The sequence below is a fragment of the Terrapene carolina genome, unplaced genomic scaffold, assembly GCF_002925995.2.
Source record: "Terrapene carolina triunguis isolate 2854851 unplaced genomic scaffold, T_m_triunguis-2.0 Scaffold69, whole genome shotgun sequence".
Taxonomy (NCBI): Eukaryota; Metazoa; Chordata; order Testudines; family Emydidae; genus Terrapene; species Terrapene triunguis.
Window position 1 is genome coordinate 66,448,754 of NW_020664420.1, and position 20,258 is coordinate 66,469,011.

General features: G+C 41.1%; 1 protein-coding gene across 2 annotated transcripts in view; it reads left to right on the forward strand.

Annotated features, from left to right (window-relative positions):
* The window catches only part of DMXL1 (Dmx like 1), a 157,304-nt gene that overhangs the window by 118,651 nt on the left and 18,395 nt on the right, over positions 1-20,258 (forward strand). The window contains exons 30-37 of one of the 2 annotated variants that reach the window (XM_024194440.3): positions 3,651-3,778; positions 4,165-4,250; positions 4,925-5,126; positions 8,138-8,255; positions 10,877-10,939; positions 13,794-13,880; positions 17,929-18,050; positions 18,186-18,327. In XM_024194440.3, coding sequence (XP_024050208.2) covers positions 3,651-3,778; positions 4,165-4,250; positions 4,925-5,126; positions 8,138-8,255; positions 10,877-10,939; positions 13,794-13,880; positions 17,929-18,050; positions 18,186-18,327 — 948 coding nt within the window. The remainder of the gene's footprint in view (positions 1-3,650; positions 3,779-4,164; positions 4,251-4,924; positions 5,127-8,137; positions 8,256-10,876; positions 10,940-13,793; positions 13,881-17,928; positions 18,051-18,185; positions 18,328-20,258) is intronic. The other variant, XM_024194441.3, reaches the window with a different exon arrangement.

Consider the following 20,258-nt stretch of genomic DNA (forward strand, 5'->3'; position numbering starts at 1 on the left):
CCGGACATGTCCGGGAAAATCCGGACGTATGGTAACCCTATTCTGGTCTCCCATGTTTAAGAAGGATTAATTCAAACTGGAACAGGTACAGAGAAGGGCTACTAGGATGATCTGAGGAATGGAAAACCTGTCTTATGAAAGGAGACTCAAAGAGCTTGGCTTGTTTAGCCTATCCAAAAGAAGGCTGAGGGGAGATATGATTGCCCTCTATAAATATATCAGAGGGATAAATACCAGGGAGGGAGAGGAATTATTTAAGCTCAGTACCAATGTGGACATAAGAACAAATGGATATAAACTGACCATCAGGAAGTTTAGATTTGAAATTAGATGAAGGTTTCTAACCATCAGAGGAGTGAAGTTCTGGAACAGCCTTCCAAGGGGAGCAGTGGGGGCAAAAGACATATCTGGCTTCAAGATTAAGCTTGATAGGTTTATGGAGGGGATGGTATAATGGGATAGCCTAATTTTGGCAATTAATTGGTCTTTGACTATTAGCGGTAAATATGCCCAATGGCTTGTGCTGGGATGTGAGATGGGGTGGGATCTGAGTTACTACAGAGAATTCTTTCCTGGGTGTCTGTCTGGTGAGTCTTGCCCACATGCTCAGGGTTTAGCTGATTGCCATATTTGGGGTCGGGAAGGAATTTTCCTCCAGGGCAGAGGCCCTGGGGGTTTTTCGCCTTCTTCTGCAGCGTGGGACATGGGTCACTTGCTGGAAGATTCTCTGCATTTTGAAGTCTTTAAACCATGATTTGAGGACTTCAATGGCTCAGACACAGGTTTGATACAGGAGTGGGTGGGTGAGATTCTGTGGCCTGCGTTGTGCAGGAGGTCAGACTAGATGATCATAGTGGTCCCTTCTGACCTTAGTCTATGATTCTATACAAGTTTTATCTTCTTCTTATTCATAACATCCCAAATAGTCATAAAACAATGCTGGCTGTAGCTTTTTGGAAAAATCTTGTTTGCAAAATGGTTACTTGAATTGATTTGACTTTGTGGAGCATGAAGAGATTGTTCTGAAATGTTGCTCATTGAGATTGCAGATGCACATTGTTGCTTTTTTCCTGGAAGGGGACAGGGGGGAGTTAGAGGCTTAACTTCTGTTTTGAGATGAGATATTAAGCACAGAGGCTGTATTTCTCATTAACAGAAATGAGAAACTGCCTGCTGTGAACTCTGCAGTGCACAATTAAAAAAATAATTGCCAGAATTGATATCGGTTCAATAAATACATTACGCTTACATGGTCTACTCAGGAAGACTCATAGTAAGAATGTGTTGTGATACCTCACCAACCAATGGGGGCTGAATTCAATGTAGATGTAGGAACCCTTATTTTCTCTCCAGATGGAAAATTGTAAAAATTCCTATCAAAACCTCCTAATCAAGGAAATATATGAAAGGCAGCATAACGTGGGGAACGGAGGTGGAGTAGGGAGTTAGGAAGTCTTGAGTTCTAATCCTGGTCTAGCAGACTTCCTGTGCAGTCATTTTGCCTGTTTTCTTATCACAAAGGTTGGAATAATAGTTACCTGTTTCAAAGGTGGGCTGAGTTAATGATGCTGTTTCTTCATCTACTATAGTTCTTAAAATCAGATCCTTCATCTCTCCAAACAGCAAAATCTTTCTTACAGACCCTCCTCATTTTCAGCTTTGATTACTGTAACCTCTTCTTTCCTGGCACACTCATCACCCCCTTATAGGCCATTAAAAACTGCCTAGATCAGTGATACTCGACTGAGGCTTTGGAGCCACAAGTGGCTCTTTAATGTGTCTCCTGCAGCTCTTTGCATGATGTGAAAACACTGTGTGGTTTAATTATTAACCAATCAGAATGCTGTTATCAGTTGTAGAATTCTTATTCATTCATTTTGGGGTGTGTGTGTGTGAGAGAGAGAGAGAGAGATATATAGGCTGTCAATTAACTGCTGTTAAAGCATGTGATTAACGCACAACACAATTAATGTGTTAATTTTTTTAACACACGTTAATTGCAGCAGCGTAGCATCAGCTGCTCCGGAGAACCTACATCAGGTCAGGCACAGTAATGCAAGCTGCCACCGGGGGCGGGCGGAAAGAGAAGAGGCTACAGAAAGATGTGTTACCCATGACGGCTCCAGCGGAGAAGTATTTTTTTTTAAAGTAAAAACAGGACAGCCAGAGGCTCACCCAAGCCGTGCCCCTCCACCCCTTGCAGGGCTCGCTCCAGCCGCCCTCCCCGTGCCTCCTGGGGCTGGGGCTGGGGCTGACCAAAGCCCCACCCCCTGCTGCCTGCATCTGGGGCTAAGCCTCCGCCCCCTGAGCGCTCTACTGCCTGTGCCAGGGTCTCTCCCCACAGCCTTGTGCCACCCAGAGCTGTGGCTGGGGCTAACTCCCCCCCTCCCAAGCCGCATGCTGCTTGGGGCTGACCCACACCTGGCTATATATGTATATACATAGAGAGTAAATGAAACAATGAATTCACACTACTGTGGCTCTTTTGGGTAATGTTGATTGATAATTTGGCTCCTGAACCACTGAGGTCTGAGTATCGCTGGCCTCAATCAACTTGTTAGCTTGTTGACGTGACCACTTCAACCATTCTCTGAATGACTCCACTGCTTTTCCATCTCAGTCTCATAGAATTCAATCTTCTTGTCACCACCTTCAAGACCCTTCATAACTCTGACTGTCCTTACTTACTTGCCCTCATCTTTTACTACATCCACCCATTCCATGATGTATGACCTTATTCCAGAAACCTCTCTGTATCTTCTTCCGTGTTGCTCTCTCTGAATGCAATACCCATCATGGAATAACTGTAAGGCTGCTATCCTTTCTGCAAATCCCTCCTCAGAACTCACCTGTATTATGCCTGCAGGAAATCAGCCAGCTAATGATAACTACACCTCTACCCCGATATAACGCTGTCCTCGGGAGCCAAAAAATCTTACCGCGTTATAGATGAAACCGCGTCATATCGAACTTGCTTTGATCTGCCGGAGCGCACAGACCTGACCCCCCCTCCCCCCCCCCCGAGCGCTGCTTTACCGCGTTATCTCCGAATTCGTGTTCTATCGGGGTAGAGGTGTATGTCAAGAGATGGCTGGGAATAGTTGATACTTTTATAAGAACAGCTTCAATTTATTTAAAACCATCAAGCTGTGAGTGTACTGCATCTAGTTTAAGTAACTATGTAATCTTGTTATTGCTCACCTCATCTACCCTCCATCATGCCACCTCCTCCCAACCTCTTCTCTCCTATTGTTCGTTATCCTCGCTTGTCATGTCTAGTGCTAAATCAGATTGCAAGATCTTTGGGGCAGAAATGCTCTTCTTGTCTTTGTCCAATACTAGCACAGAGGTCCTGGTCCTGATTGGAGCTTTTAGGTGTTACTGAAACACAAGTAGTGAAAAATAATTAAGCTTTTGAAAATGTAAAATTTTATGTAAATAGAGTAACTTGTGTAGTTTTGAAGTCAATTGTGCTGAAGTAAGAGGTTCTAAAAAGAACCAACTGGTTTTCTCCATCAGGGTTGAAATTATTAGAATTCATGAACAATAACTTTATTTTAAATATTACCATACATGTTAACAGTATTTGAAACACAGTTTTGGCAGATACAGTTTTGCTGAACTAAAATATTTTTTCTATGCTTTTTTAGCCTTTTCTTCCAACCTCACAAAGTAGAGTGGAATACGATTCAGAAGAGAGTCAGGGAAGCGATGATGAGGATGACGATTTTGCATCAGATTTACACCTTCAGGAGCACTCTAATTCAAATTCATACAGGTATGAATCACTTTGATTCTCATACTTTTTCTGACACTGTTGACAGTGCATTTCTGGGAACTTACTGCAGAAGTGTGAGCAATAATATGGCAGCCATTCAAGAAATGCATATATTTCCTAGGAATGCATTATCTTCTTTTGTTTTGTTATAAATAACGCATGAGAATAATATTTTAATGTCTTTTTATTATGTATAATAGTTGTTTTGGTATACAAGGTATCCTTAAGGTTTTAAATATATTCATGGTTTATTAACTGTTTATAATATTTTGGTTAATAAAAGCTAAAAATATTCCTACAGTAGAGATGTTAGTTTTATTTTTAAGTGAAACTTCCTTAAAGTTGTAAGAGGTCAATCAATGACTCATGTATTTTCTTGTTGTTAGTTGGTCACTGATGCGATTGGCTATGGTTCAGTTGGTGCTTCATAGGTTGAAGAATTTCTACCCCTTGGCTGGGCATGATCTGTCAGGTAATGGTGTAGTAATGGAGATGTCTTTCCATATTTAATAATCTGACAATGAATTCAGGAACCTAATTGCAGAATAAAAATGAATCAGCCTTTTAGCTTCTTCTGCATTCAGCAGAGGTTTTAAATAACTTGTTCAGTAGTTTTGGATTTATTTATCCTGACACTATTACTATAGTAACATTGGTACACTTTAAATACTGAGGTTTTTTCCATGAAGTATTAGTACCTATATATTTTGGTTCCTATTTCTATCAGTTTTGTTTACCTCTTAATCATTTAAGAAAGTTGTCAATGGCTGTATATAAATGTTTTTCACTACCCCAAGTTAGTTAATGAACCATGTGCTTTCCTTCCCCAAGTTAGTTAATGAACCAGGTACTTTCCTTTTGTAGCTCAAAGTACATCTCTGGTAAAATACATACACTGGCCTAGATGCTATGGCCCTCTTCCCATATCTAGCTCTTCTGCCAGCAAAAAGCAATACAGCTCTCTACACCCAGACCACTTGTTCATAAATGATGTTTTATTTAAAAAGTGTGCATGTTCATAATAAACATATACATTAGATTAAAGTATTTGAAACACTGATAGTCAACTTCTTTGACAGTGAAGTGATTCTCATCAAGATTCTAGCAGACGTAAAATAGTTTATTTTGTTTGGTTTGTCCTTGTAGAGCTTCCAGTTAGCTCCCCATTGTGCCATGCCATTCTGAAGACATTTCAGCGCTGGGAGCAAGTTCTTCTCCGGCGACTTGAGATACATGGTGGCCCACCTCAGAATTTAATTTCTGCTCATACTTCTGAGGATGCATTATCGGCAGGTCCTGCGCTCCTTCGCCACAAAGCTTTGCTTGAACCTACAAACACTCCTTTCAAGTGAGCATGTGACTTTTAAAAAATGTGTTAATGTACATCTTCTGAACAATTAATTAAAATTTTCCTTGGTAAGGCAAGTGAAGGGCCATAGTTTCAGAAATGCATGCTTGCATATGCAAGTACCACAGATTTAGTGCAGATGTCCAGGTAGACGCATGCCTGGCATGTATGCATGTGCCCTACCTGATTTGCTCTCAGTTATAACTGTATGCTCAAATGTGTGCAATTTAGCATGCATGTGTAGACTTCTGAAACTTTGGCCCTAAGCAATGAAGATATTCAGATGTGGAGAAAGCAATCACATTTTTGAAGTTCTCAAAGCCCAGTGCCCAAAGTCAATTTACTGTTTAAGGGGGGCGGGAAACCTATATTTGGCCAAAATCAGAGTAAGGAGCCTTATACATCTCAGTAGCTGACCTTTGTGGGGGGGAAGTGTGACAGGTCTTCGATCTACCTTCTGAGGAAGCATTGTGGTGTTAAGGAGACCCGGGCAAGGTCTAGAAGAACATTGTCATAAAAGAAGTTCCCTCTCTCTTTCCTAGTTATAACAAAAGCAACAGTAACTTTCTTCTCTGCATTGACTATGGGCTCATAATATTGCATCTTACCATAATGTTTTTGGTTGCATCAGCAAGTGATTTGTAACTCAATTTTTAAAATTGGATATCAACACCACACATTTATGTAACCATATGTTCCTTTTCTCCTAATGGCATCTGCATGAGCTCCACAGCCAGCAGTTAAGTGCACTTCTTTTCCATTGTAAACTGGTAGTTCCTAACAACTATAATCTTAGTTGTCTTGTTGACTTCATTTAAAAAAAAAATATTTTGAATGATATACTGTACACACATCTCTATTCCCCCCCGTGTCCCTCACCGTTGAGTATCCAGTAGATGGCTGTGCTCTTGACTCCTTTATGGTTTTGAACCTAGCCACCTTTCCAAAGATTTCCACAGTTGTTGGGGTACTTACAGCATATTCATCTGAGGTTCACTACTATTCTGTTTCTTTTAAAACCTGTTTAACTCAAAATCTTGACGAATTATTGGGAGAAAAGGGCTTTGTGAAAGGTACAAGTCCTCCCTTTCAAGTGAGGGGTGAGCTCAGGTTTGTCTGTTTTGATGTTACTTTTGCACTTTAGTTTGTCAGTCTTCTAGATGATCCTCAAGTACAAACAGGGAAACCAATTTCTGATACCCTTGATGTTCTTAAGGTTAAATAGTAATTTTTTAAAAAAATTGGAGGAGATAAAATTTGGAGGGTATTGTGACATTGTGCAGTCTATATGGTTTTATAAAAACATAAGTGAATATAATGTAACTGGAATATGCTTCATGCAAAAGGTCTCTTGTAAGGTATCATTACAAAGTTTATAATCTACTGAGTGTGATCATCCCATTTGTATAAATGTACCACTCTTGTATCTAAAACTAGAAATATGAAATATAACTCTGAGGGCCTATTGTAATTATGTAAAGTGCGGGCCATTAATGATGGTTTGGAATCTTGATGACTCCCATTAACAAGGACCATTGTCTGCAGGTGGCTGTGTTTACCTGTTAGTCTTCCTGTATATGTGTGTGCTGGCAAGTGGGCAATGAAGTCTTGCAGTGACATGTGATCATGTCACCTAAACTGGAATTCATCTTTAACCTGGTGCTTTTCCAGTGGGGGGGGGGGGAGGGTGGAAACCCAGAGGGACAAAGGGTTCCCGCCTTATGCAAAAGATATATAAAGGAGTGGAAGAGAACAGAGAGGGAGAGGAGCCATCATGAAGAATCCCCTAGCTATCACCTGAGCTGGAACAAGAGCTGTACCAGGGGAAAGAATTGTGCCCAGGCCTGGAAGGTGTCCAGTCTGAGAAAAACTTACTGAAGCATCTCTGAGGGTGAGATTATCTGTATTTAGTTTGATTAGACATAGATTTGCGCATTTTATTTTATTTTACTTGGTGACTTACTTTGTTCTGTCTGTTACTACTTGGAACCACTTAAATCCTACTGTCTGTATTTAATAAAATCACTTTTTATTTAGTAATTTACTCAGAGTATGTATTAATACCTGGGGGAGCAAACAACTATGCATATCTCTCTATCAGTGTTATAGAGGGCGAACAATTTATGAGTTTGCCCTGCATAAGCTTTATGCAGGGTAAAACGGATTTATTTGGGTTTAGACCCCATTGGGAGTTGGGCATCTGAGTGCTAAAGACAAGCACACTTCTGTGAGCTGTTTTCAGGTAAACTTGCAGCTTTGGGACAAGTGATTCAGACCCTGGGTCTGTGTTGGAGCAGACAGGAGCGTCTGGCTCAGCAAGACAGGGTGTTGGAGTCCTGAGCTGGCAGGGAAAACAGGAGCAGGGGTAGTCTTTGCACATCGGGTGGAAGTTCCCAAGGGGGTTTCTGTGATCCAACCCGTCACAGGTATTTTTGTTTTTTTCTTCACTGTTTACCTTAAACATAGTTTAGTTTCTTTGGGGGGGAAACAATTATTCTAAGCCTGCACTGTGATAAGGAGTAATTCCTATGCTTCATTATCCCCATACAGCTACGTTTTCACTTTCAGTATTTGTTGGTATTATCTGTGTTTATCTGCTCCTAGCATATTGGTCAATAACTTAAATTTCCTCCCCCATCAGGGAAAGGATGCATTAAGGAAACTTCAAAATGTAAGCTGTTAATTGAAATTGGAGTCTAACTGTGGCTAGGTGTTTTCAGAGGTCTCAGAAAAGTATATTGTATATCATAATATACTGTGCCGTTTATACTGAAATCTTGAGCATTCTGTTAATTGTTAAATATATAATTATATGTACTTCGCTAATTGACACAGGAAGTGATATCTGTGGCTGACTCAACTCTGGATTTCCACATTTTCAATTTGTCACAACCTGAACATTTCCTTTTTACAGCATTTTATTTGGTATGAGTTGTATGCTAATAATACTTTGAATCTCCTGTGATTACCAGCATAAATAAGCACATACTTATTTTAACTTTTATCTATAGATCTAACAGTCATGTTGCACTGTCTGTGAAGAGGCTTTGGCAGTACTTGGTTAAACAAGAGGAAGTCCAGGAAACCTTCATCAGAAATATATTTACAAAGAAAAGATGCCTAAATGAGGTCTGTATAGTACACAAAGTATATACAATTATGTTAATTAAGAGCCTGGATTTAAGGTAAAACATATGTAAGCTGGCTTTCTTGCTTTCTACAGCACAAATTTGTGGACAACAGGTTTGGTGTTTGGGGGCTGTCCCTAGATACCAAATCTCATGGGTTGAAAAATTTTGCTGCATTTTGGGTGTTACCTTGGTATAAGTCCCACAGCTCAACTCAAAACAAAAAGTAAATGGCCACCTTTGAATTGTATGAAAAGCCTTGCATTGCTGGAAATTTTGGCCTAAGATGGTAATAAGAGTTACCTCAAAAGTCTTACAGTTTGTAAATAGTAATAATAATAATAATTAATAAAAAAGTATACACCCACAAGATTCCAATTTGCAACCTAGTCAGTCATAACCTTCAAAATTGAGTCTTTCCCTACCAGTTTATCTTGTGCATCCCACTGAATCCTACCTCCTTGCCTTATAGTTCTGAAAAACATCAAAATAAATTCAGCACCTATTTACAGTGCCAGTGATAGGACTCGAATAAGGTTCTCTAGCCACACCCTGGCTTTCTAGGCCACATGCTCTTAAAACGCACTTTTAAAAAGTTGTAGCTCTTTCTCCTTTTTTCCTTGGGTGCTCCATCATTGCTCCTTGCTTATAGTTATTTATTGTACTGTTTTATTGGTGATAGCACTCACTATCTGCTGTCTAGCCCCTACCCCATAAACTTATCATTTATCCCCTGCTATGGAACTCCATAAGGCAGCCCTGCCAAAAGTAAATGGTAGGGTCATTCAGGGCCGCTCAGAGGGGGGGGCAAGTGGGGCAATTTTCCCCCACGAGAGTTTTTCGGGGGCCCCGGAGCAGGGTCCTTCACTCGCTTCGGGGGCCCCGGAAAACTCTCGTGGGGCCTGGGCCCCCGGAGCTTCTTCTGCTCCGGGTCTTCGGCGGCAATTTGGCAGTGGGGTCCTTCCGCTTCGGGACCCACCGCCGAAGTGCCCTGAAGACCCGCGGCGGGGGGTCCTCCCACCCTGGGACCTGCCGCCTGAATCCTCTGAGCGGCCCTGGGGTCATTTGAGATTTTAATTGGACATGGCAACACTCTGATAGAGAAAACTCACATGTAATCAATAGCTTAAACTACTATGTGTGCCAAGCACCAGCCACTAGAACTCAGAACAGCACAGTACTATAGGAAATGTTTGTATTGGTTTAGAAAGAGCTGCCCCCTGAATTAATGTTATTTTAAAACCATCAGTACTTTAAGTACATCTCTACTTCCACACAGAGGACAGGGTATTAATCTTTTTTAAAATTTACCATTTGTTACACTTCTCAGTAATTCAGTGCAGTTTTTTTTAATGTGCTGCTTTTGTTCCTCTTCCACATGTTTTTTCTTTTCCTGTCAATCTTTCTATTACCTTTCTCCATTTTCCTTTTAATTCTCTTTCCGAGAATTAAAAACAGCAGAGTTTTAAAAACTAATCCCATGTTGCTGAAAGGTGGTTTTGTTTTTTTAGGTTGCCTCCACTTAATCTTCAGGTTTTATATTCTGCTTCTGCTTGATTATGGCTCCATTTGGGCTGAATCTCTGGAGTGTTTACTTCATGTCAGTTATTGACATGAGGTAATGGTGCCAGAAATGACTAGTGTCAGAGAGATACTGCTGTTTCAGAGAATCATACAGGCGGATTTGATGAGAGCAATGGAACACCTGTAGGACAATCAAGATAGTTGTCAGGTGAACAGAATTCTAGTATACATGAATTTGCACTAAATGTGGAGTGATTGCGTTCTTCAGTATTCCATAAAAGATAATGTTTAAATAACATGTATGTGTGTTTCTGTGAAAGAGAGTAGTCATTTATGTACAGGATGTTGGCAGTATTTGAGTATTCTTACTGGTATAAAATAGTTTTGAGGCAGCATGGTAGATCCAGACTTTGACTACAAGCTTGTTTCTTCCTCATGAGCTGAAAGTCTGTTGCAACATTTTGAGTTATCCACTATGACTAATACATGGTACAGTGTTGTCACATTCCTGAGGAAGCCTAACTGTTCTCCTCAGCTGTGAGGAGGATAATGGCAGTGCAGGAACAGAGGGAGATGGAGGAGGGACAGACATCTAATTTCTGACAAAAATTCTTAATTTAATTAATGCAGCTCTGCTGGTATGCTGCACCTGCTGTGTGTCTTAAGTGCTTGTGAAGCAATATCACTAGTTTAGATTTTCTAGTTGTGTCCTTACTTTAAAATGACTTTACTTTGACTACTGTGGGATTTCCTGTTGTCATTGCTAGTACATTCAACATCAATGTGTCATATTGGTAAGTTCTAAGTTTTATACAGAAAATTGACTGCTAAAGTAGATGAAACACTGTGATACACTACAGAATATAACCTTAAAAGTCATTTTTGCAGCAAATGTGTAGTTTAGGAAGAAAACTTGAGAATTAGACTGTAAATGCTGAACAAAATATTTTTATGTAAGTATCTGTGCAATTCAGTGTGGAGTGTTTTAATTTTGTTGTGTGTTGGAAAGATTAACATAGGAGTAAGGATTTCCTCAGTACCTTGCATGTTACATCTCATCTTTACTCTTTATCATGTGATTGTTCTTTCGTGGTGAAGTCATTAGAGGACCACAGTGAAACCATCAAAAATACTATGATGGAGGAGCCCATCTTCAATAAGGTACACAATGATAATTTTCACATGAAATTAGACGTATTCTTTCCCTAGGAAACACTTACTGTCTACAATCTTTAAACTGATCTTCACCTTTGTTAACCTGTTTACAGCTGTGCACAGTGTGGCGAGCTTAACTTTGCAAGAAGTCCAGCGGTTACATCAGTAATATTGTATAGGATGTAGTTCTGCAAATCAAGACTGATTCTAAAATAAATTCTCTGTGTCGTTATAGCTGCATTGAAACTTGAGTTAGAATACATAGCAGAATTAGTATATGGATTAATAATTTGCCAAATACTAATTCTGTGCTAATATTTTGCACTTGCATGACACTTAAAATTGTTTGTAAGCACTTCAAAAACAGTTGACTGAACAGCCATGTGAGAGAAGTAAGTATTGCATTAGTATATTGTCCCATAAAAGCAGAATATGCTATTTTGTGCCTCAGTGCCTCATGAAACAGTAACTTAGCACAATTTTTGCACTTAATCACTTTAATACCTCACAATGTGGATTTGGGGATGTCAATTATGAATGTTTTGATTGTTGATACAGATAAGAATTCCATTTAACTGATGCTTAATTCCCAATTATTAGCAATAAAACTTTGTCTCCCGCCATTAAAAAGGCCTGTTTTAGTCATTTTTATATATTTTCACAGGTGAGCAGCATTTCACTAAAAGCTACCCAACCTGTCACAATTCTTCCATAGTTTGCTTATCATAACATAGCATGCCTAAGATTCAGGAATCGAAATAGAAGACTTGGTCACTTCAAGACATTGAAGTGCATTGTTTCATCCTTAAAAGCAGTATTTCATGTTCCCTAGGATTACTCCTTCCTTACCAGGATTAAAGGCCTTTCGGTGGGATCTCTGCCTCTTTTGTAGCATTGAGCTCCTGCTGTGGCAGCATCTTCCTTAAATTAAAATTGGGTGACTGTATTTAAAGGATATATTGTCACTCAACCAGAAATTTTGGGCTTCATTCAGAAAGATCTGTGGCCTGTTATGCAGATTATCATAATGGTTCCACCTCACCTTAAAAATATATGGATCTATGGAAAGTGTGCTATTTATCACCCAAATGAATCAGTGGAATGCACCCTGGTAACACCATGAAGTACACTTTTTCTGCCAAAATATTACGTAACTTCTGCATGGACCAGCAAATGAGGTTTAGATTCTAATCTCCACTGTACTGTAGTAGTGCCGTGTATTACCACGAGGTCACTGAACCAACCCTTTCATCATGCCTTTAAATTCATGATTGGGAGCACATCAAGAATAAACCTTTCATGTGGATTTTTTCTATTTAAGATAACTCTGTTTTGTATATTTCAGTAAGAGTTGAAGAATAGACTTGTTTTTTTTTCATACCTTCAAGGCTGTTTTAGCTTTATTTAAAAGGTGACCTCTGCAAAATGGCCAAACTCAAAGTGGCATCTTTTGTCTTCCATACTGCACCAGATATTTAAAGTATAACTACAGGTGTAACATAAGCAGTGCAAGTATCTTCTCAGTATACAGTAGGAAAGGAAAATGCAGACTGTTTTTACTGCAGCGCATATGAAAATCCTAAACTTAGTATCTGGTTAACTGTGTCACATTTACAGTAACAGTGGAGGTAGAGGAGAAGCAAAGATAAGCACAGACTCTGGAAAAACTAGCTAATTAAAACAATAAAATACCGGTACTCTTTTGAAAGCTTAGGATTTATGAGAGTAAAAGGAGAAGGGAAGCTTCTACATACACTGTTCCAAGGAGTTGGATACCACATGGTACTAGCGACCACATCTCTGCATTTGTTTAACAGGGACTAGTACAATGCTGAATGAGGCCTTTATGCCTTTGAGACTGGTAAAGACTTCAGATTTGATAAACTGAGATAGAGAAGCCAGAAAACAGCAGTTCTGGAACCTTGCACTTGTTATATTTTGGAGCACTTACCCAATTCAAGTTTGAAATACAGGTCCTAATTTCTGTGTCCTCATTGATGTTTAGTAGCACTTCATGACCTCATTACAGTGGTAATGGTTTTGTTCCCATGGGAATTTTTCAATTTTATCAGTGCCATCACAGAATCCTCTTTGGAATCTTGCAGTACCCTGACAAATAGCTAAAATACTTCGTAAAGTGATTTCTGCTTTAGAATTGAATGCAGATCAGTTAAAAGAGTCAAATATTACCTTAGATAGCAAAGATTTAGCTTTGGAATGAAGTTTTTTCTATCAGCTGCTTCAATTTGTGTATTTTTGCAATGTGAAAAAGTGCAAGACAGCCCAGCAGATTTGTATAGTTGAATGGATGGCAGGTGGGCAAAATAAGACAGAAATTTCAAATTATTCCTCTGCACTAGATCTTGCACGTGCAGTCCCTTGGCCAATCTCATCTACTTCAGTGCTGAAATACGAAGAAGTAAGTTGCATCAAATATTCACAAGGCCTTATGGATCTCTTGTGATCCTTAGTAAAAAATTAAGTGTAAACATAATGAAGTGCCTGATGGTTTTTTATCAACATCCTCATGTACGTGTGCAGTCCATATCCTTCTCCAGCATTTCAAGGAAGGTAATGGGGTACAAAAGTGTGATTGAGATGAGAACTTGTAGAATCCCCCAAAATGGCAATCTTGATACAATAAAAAGAAGCCAAACCTATTAATACTTAGAACATTTAATTTTCCCAGTAGACTCAATTAAGGATCCTACTTAGCATATACCATATTATGTTTGCTATTGAGACATTTATGTAATAATCATATATGGTCTAGTATTTGGCCTTTATGCTTGCAATATGAATTAAAAGTTGAACAAAGCCTTGTAGTTACAGAAATATGGGTTTTATTTCCTAAATACAGATAGAAGCAGATCTGGGATATCCAGGAGGTAAAGCAAGAATTATTCATAAAGAATCTGACATCATTACTGCCTTTGCAGTCAATAAAGTGAGTATAAAGAAAAGGTAACTTTGTGTTTTAAAATAGACTGGACATATTTCATTACATAATACTTCAGACTATTCTTATAGATAGTACTCTTACTGTGTAAGAATATATCACACTTGCCAGCAGTCTGAATATGGCTTGAACTGTCCCCATGTTCCTTCCTCTGCCCTCCTCCCTGTCGCTAGAGGTTAAACTTGCAGCAGCTCCCTTCCTTGCTGCACTCAGTGCTCCCACTCCTGGTTCTTCGTGCCTTACTGTACAAAACATAACAGCCATACTGGGTCAGACCAGTGGTCCATCTAGCCCAGTATTCTGTCTTCCGACCATAGCTGGTGCCAGATGCTTCTGAGGGAATTCACAGAACGGGGCAATTTGGTGTTGCTAGTCTCTGTTTGCCAGAAGCTGGGAATGGGCGACAGGGGATGGATCACTTCATGATTACCTGTTCTGTTCATTCCATCTGAAGCACCTGGGATTGGCCACTTACACTTTTGGCTTCCACAACACCCTCTAGCAATGAGTTCCACAGGTGACTGGGTGAAGAAGCACTTACTTTTGGTTGTTTTAAACTTGCTGCCTATTAATTTCATTGAGTGACCCTTGGTTCATGTGTTGTGTGAAGGTGTAAATAACACTTTGTTATTCACTTTCTCCACACTATTCAAGATGTTGTAGACCGGGGTGGACAAACTATGGCCCGGGGGCCGCATCGGGCCCTTCAGACGTTTTAATCTGGCCCTAGAGTTCCTGCCGGGGAGCGGGGTCCAGGGCTTTCCCCGCTCCACAGGTGCCATGGCTCCACACAGCTCCCGGAAGCAGCAGCATGTTCCCTCTCCAGTTTCTATGTGTAGGGGCAGCCAGGGGGCTCTGCCCACACCCCAAGCGCCGCCTCCGCAGCTCCCATTGGTCGGCAAACAAGACCAGTGAGAGCTGCAGGGGCGGTACCTGCGGACAGGGCAGCGTGCAGAGCTTCCTGGCCGTGCCTCTGCAAAGCAGGGACATGCCACTGCTTCCGGGAGCTGCTTGAGGTAAGCGCTGCCCGGAGCCTGCACCCCATATCCCCTCCAGCACCACAACCCTCTGCCCCAGCCCTGACCATCCTTCTGCCCTCTGAACTCCTTGGTCCCACCCTCCTGCACCCCAGAGCCTGCCCCCCCAGCCAGAGCCCTCACCCTCCCATCTGCACCCCTGCCCCAGCCCTGAGCCCCCTCCCACACCGTAAACTCCTCATTTCTGGCCCCATCCCAGAGCCCGCACCCCCAGTCGAAGCCCTCACCCCCTCCCACACTCCAACCCCCACTTTCGTGAGCGTTCATGGCCCACCATACAATTTCCATACCCAGATGTGGCCCTCAGGGCAAAAAGTTTGCCCACCCCTGTTGTAGACTCACCCCTCAGTCATCTCTTTTCCAAGCCGAACAGTCTGTCTTTCTAACTTCTCTTCATATGGAAGCTTTTCCATACCCTTAGTCATTTTTGTTGCCCTTCTCTGTACTTTTTCCAATACTAATATATCTTTTTTGAGACGAGGCGACCAGAACTGCACACAAAATTCAAGGTGTGGACCTACTATGCATTTATATAGTGGCATTATGATATTTTCTGTTTTATTATCTATCCCTTTCCTTAGGCTCTTCTGTGTCCCTGAAAATCTCATCTGTGTAACTCTGTCTCCCATAGCTCCTTCAGTTCAGCCACTCTAATCTCAGGGGCCCATACTTGGTCTCTGAGGGCCATGACTTGCTTGCATTGAATGCACAGATATGCCACCGGGCCACAAGACAGATAATCTTACACGCTTCATTCAGTGCAATAAACTGGATAGCCCCCTCTCTCCTGCTGGACTTCTGCCTGCATTATTTCTACTCTTGCACTGGATTGTGTGTGTGTGTTGACAGGGGTGTTATTGGCCTAAGTTTAGAGAATGTTTGTTAGGTGTAGCTGGCTCTCATGCTCCTCCTCTGAGCTCCCCCCACAAAATTTCCTTGTTTGCTGCTCCTGTTTGCTACCTCTTCTGGTCGCTTATAAACTGATTTTTTAAACCTCTATTCTCCCTAAATTAGTCCTGCCTCCCGACAAAGGAATCAAAAAGGGATTAAGGATAAAAGGATAGCAGGCTAGAGCCTTGTTAGGAAGCTGTCAGCTGTGCCTGGCAGGCTTCTAGGCTCCGTAAACAGCCCACCCCAACAAACTCAGCCCAAGAGTCACGTAGTTGCTCCTGTTGCTCTTTGTTCACCCAAAGAACTCCCTTTCTAAACTCCCGTCTTTGCTGCTCCTGGTCGCTAGCACAGAGGAGCAGCAGTTGGAGAGAGGAAGAGATGGGTGCTTTACTTTTCTGCTGACCCTCAGCATCAGCATCCCCTCCTCAGGCAAGAGGAAGGGAGGAGTTATAGTGGGGAAAAGATGGAGGAATGATGGTCTTCTCTGGGTCTAACCACATAATTCTCTGCTGCAGTGGTATTCAGTTACATTTTCTGGGGGGTTGAATAAGGTAATGGCCAAATTTTGGCAGGCCAAAGGGCTCTCAAGGTGTTTGCTCTCCAGTGAGTCTGCCACTGGCCAGGGATCACAACCTTTCAAGAGTGGTGTGCTAGATTGTATTTATTAATTACAAAATAAAAGCTTAAGCATGCCAGTAGACAATATTCAATGAAATCTTGCAAATAACTATACTAATACACTGTAATGCTAGTTAAACAGCATACTATTAATATTCTGTTAAAACTTTTAAATTAATATTAGAATTTAAATAAATAAATGGACAGCTAATTTTCCTTTCTTATTGCCTGAAATTTTGACACTCGCTTGCACCATCTTCTCTTCTCCCCTCCTGCCCCCCCAAAAAAACTTGACTACATGATGTGTGTAAACTAATGAAGCAATCAATAATTGATGTGCTTTTATGTTGCATAAGCTTCTGATTAAGTGCCTGATTAAAAGTGTACTTCTGAAAGTGGAAATGTATCAACAATCTAGTTCCAGTATGTCTAAATATAAATGAAAAGTTTCTAAATTAAATACATGGCATGACAGTAAACAGCAGAAAAATAAACTGAAGTGCATAGTCTCAGCTCCCATCAATTAAGCCCCCAGTCCTCATCTGCCCAGCCCAACAAGCTCCCAACCGCTGATAAACTCTGGCTTCTACAGCCTCACTTCTGCTTCTACTGGGGTTCTTCACCTCTCCTTTCCCAGGCCAGGGGGACTGCAGTGGGGTCCCTCTTCCCCGTCAAGGCAGGGGTGCCAATTCCAAGTGTTCTTCACTCTCCTCTTTTACAGGGAGGGAGGTGGGAGGAGCGGACGAGCCATCTCTGCTCACAGGAGAGTTGGAGGGAAGGAAAATGGAGTTGCCCTGAGCTGTAGAGCTCTTTCTGCTCCTCCCGCTTTCCCAGTAAGAATTGGCTGCAGCCTGCTCAGTTTCTGAGGGGAAATGGGGAGACCTCTGCTGCTTCCTGAGAAGCTCTGGCTGCTGCTTCCCAGTAGGCATGAAGGGACAGCTAATGCTCGGTGATGGGTGAAATGGAATGTCCTCATGGGCTGGATCTGGGCCACAGGCTGCCAATTGAAGAATAGAGCTCTACTGTATAGAGAGAAGGGGGTGGGAGGAAGAGAGAATGTGAGAGCGCTTTTGTGTTCACTCCGATACATCTGCAAGGCACTCAGCTATAAATGTTGCTGTATAAGAACTTAAATCAATAACCTGTTTAACCTTCCCACAAGGAGACAGGTAAGAAGGAACTCAAGCTTCCTGGGAGGAAGGGGCTTATAAATACAGTAACATGAATGTGTAATTTTGCCTGGCAAGCATAAGGGGACAAACTTTCGAAGAGATTTCGGCTCCATCACTGCAACTTTTTGTACACAGTTGTAGACCCAATAGAATGTAGACACCTGTATGATATGCACACACAAATGTGGGCACCTGCAAATTGGCTAGCTAGATGTTTGTTTACAAATGATTGTACCAGCAAAAGGACAACAGTAAAATTAAAGATCCATTCTGGGAAACTGTTGTTTTTAAATTCATTCTTTTGTAACTGTTCTTCAGGCAAACAGGAACTGCATTGCAATAGCTTCCAGCCATGACATTCAAGAACTAGATGTTTCTGGGATTCTAGCTACACAAATCTACACCTGGGTTGATGATGACACAGAAGTGGAGGCTAAAGGGTATATTTATTCCATTTTTATTTGAGTAGCTCTTGCAATTTGGTTATGGTTCTACTAACTAATCAATAGTAATTCAATGCTTTATTTCAAAAATCTGTCTAATCAGCACTCTGGTTACTAATGTTGCATTTATAGGTCTGATGACTTCTTGGTTATACATGCTCGTGATGACCTGGCAAATGTTCAGGGTACTACACCTTATACACACAGCAATCCTGGCACCCCTATCAACATGCCTTGGCTTGGCAGTACACAGACTGGGAGAGGTGCATCTGTGGTAAGTCACTTATCAGAGAATAACATTTTAATATCTCTAGTGCTTTAAGGTTTGTGTGCCTTTCATAGTTACTGGATTACGCTTGCACAGAGTGAAGGAGGAGCAGAAAGTGCTCTACAGCTCAGGGCAGCACAGAGTGCATACTGCTGCATCTCCCTCATCCACTTCCTCAGAATGCTGATGGGTTAATGTACTATACTGATTTCAGATGTACTAACTAGGCAAAAAAGTGTCTTAGTTCACATATACTTAAATGGTTTGACTATGCAAATGATGAAAGAAGCATATATTCAGAGTGAAATAGGAGACCTGAACAAAAACTCCACATTGAGGTTCAAATAAAAGTCTGCAGCTTAAATTTCTCTCTAATGAGCTGAATCTCAACACTGAATCTGAACATTCTAAAATGTGGACAAGTTTGGATATGGATCAAGAATTTTAACACCTGCATTCAGGAGTGTTTTGATCCAAGGTTTTGAGGTAGCCTGTTAGTGTCTGGATCTGGAGTTCAGAGTAGATCTTGGGGTTTTGATTTAGGCCCTCTTTATTCCAGGCTGACCTTAGTTTAAAACAAACAAGATACTTTACTAACTCATACAGTACTTTAAAGTGACGTATTATATGGGGTGTAGGTGGGTGGGTGATTCTACAGTGATCCCTTCAGTCTATGTAGGAGTGGTATCACTAAGCTTTAAAAATAGTTCTGTCTAGCCCATCTCACTTTGCAGGATGGCAGGCTGTGAGGGTTGGGTGCATGGATTAAACTTGGGGGAGAAGGGAATAGAGATTCTAGGATTTGTGGGGGAAATGCATAGGCCAACTGAAAAATTACCAGATAACACATGAATTTACAACTATGTACCAAATTGGTATAAACTGGCAATGTTTTATCTTGTAAATTGCCAGGCAGCCTAATTCTGTATCAACAGTCATAGTTATCTATTTTTTAGTAAATGCTGCAATGTTATGCAGTCTCTACAGAAAGTTTTAGTTTAATAACCTCTTTCAGGCTTACAAGAATGATAAGACATGGAGTCTTTCACCTCCAAGCTCACTGGTTGAGATCTGTCCCATAGGTAGTAACAATCAAATGTGACTTCCATTTGGCTGTTTGGGTTTTCTGAAATACATTGATGCCAGTGCACCCAGTTAAAACATTCAGATATCCACCATCACACAGGGTAGCAATTATGTCTTACTAATAGTTTAATGCTGAGCTCCAACAAACATTCATCTCCACAATCCTGTGCACCAGGAGTTTGTGTGTTTGAGAGGCAATCTTGAGTATCCTTTTTCAGGACCCCTTTTTAAAATACAAAACCCTGGCAATTCGATATTTGGTACATTCCAAATGCCAAAAAGTGCTCTTCCAGAAGTATTTTATGAACCCCAGAGAAGACAGCAGAGAGGTGTGTACTCCATCAGAGGCAGGGAAATAATGTGAACGTTTCCTTCATTTTCATGGCAGAATGTATAGCAAGGGACTCCCAGGAGTCTGCAAGATCTGCCATCAGCACATCACTTGGCAGAGAGGCAAAGGACTGAAATGGCGTGGTAGTGTATTTAGGAGCACAAGTCAATGGGCTTATGCTTCTAAATCCCTCAGGTGTCTTTTTTGAAAATCTCCCTTTTTTTTTAAATCGAGAGCTAACTATATTACTTGTTCTCCAGCGGCGGGCCACAAATTACACTGTCCAGTTCTTTTTCAACCTATAATTATAAAATGACTAAGTAGAAACGAAAGCCAATATATTCCCTCCTAGTATTTTTTTTATCTTTGTTTACCTCTTTTTTTACATGCTTCTGCCTCTCTTGCTTACCTTACATTATTCAGGAATATTCCAATAAATTTAATGGAATCAGCAGGGCAGGCTCCGGCTTTTTCGCCGCCCCAGGCGAAAAAGCCTCCGGCCGCCCCCCCCCCATGGGGG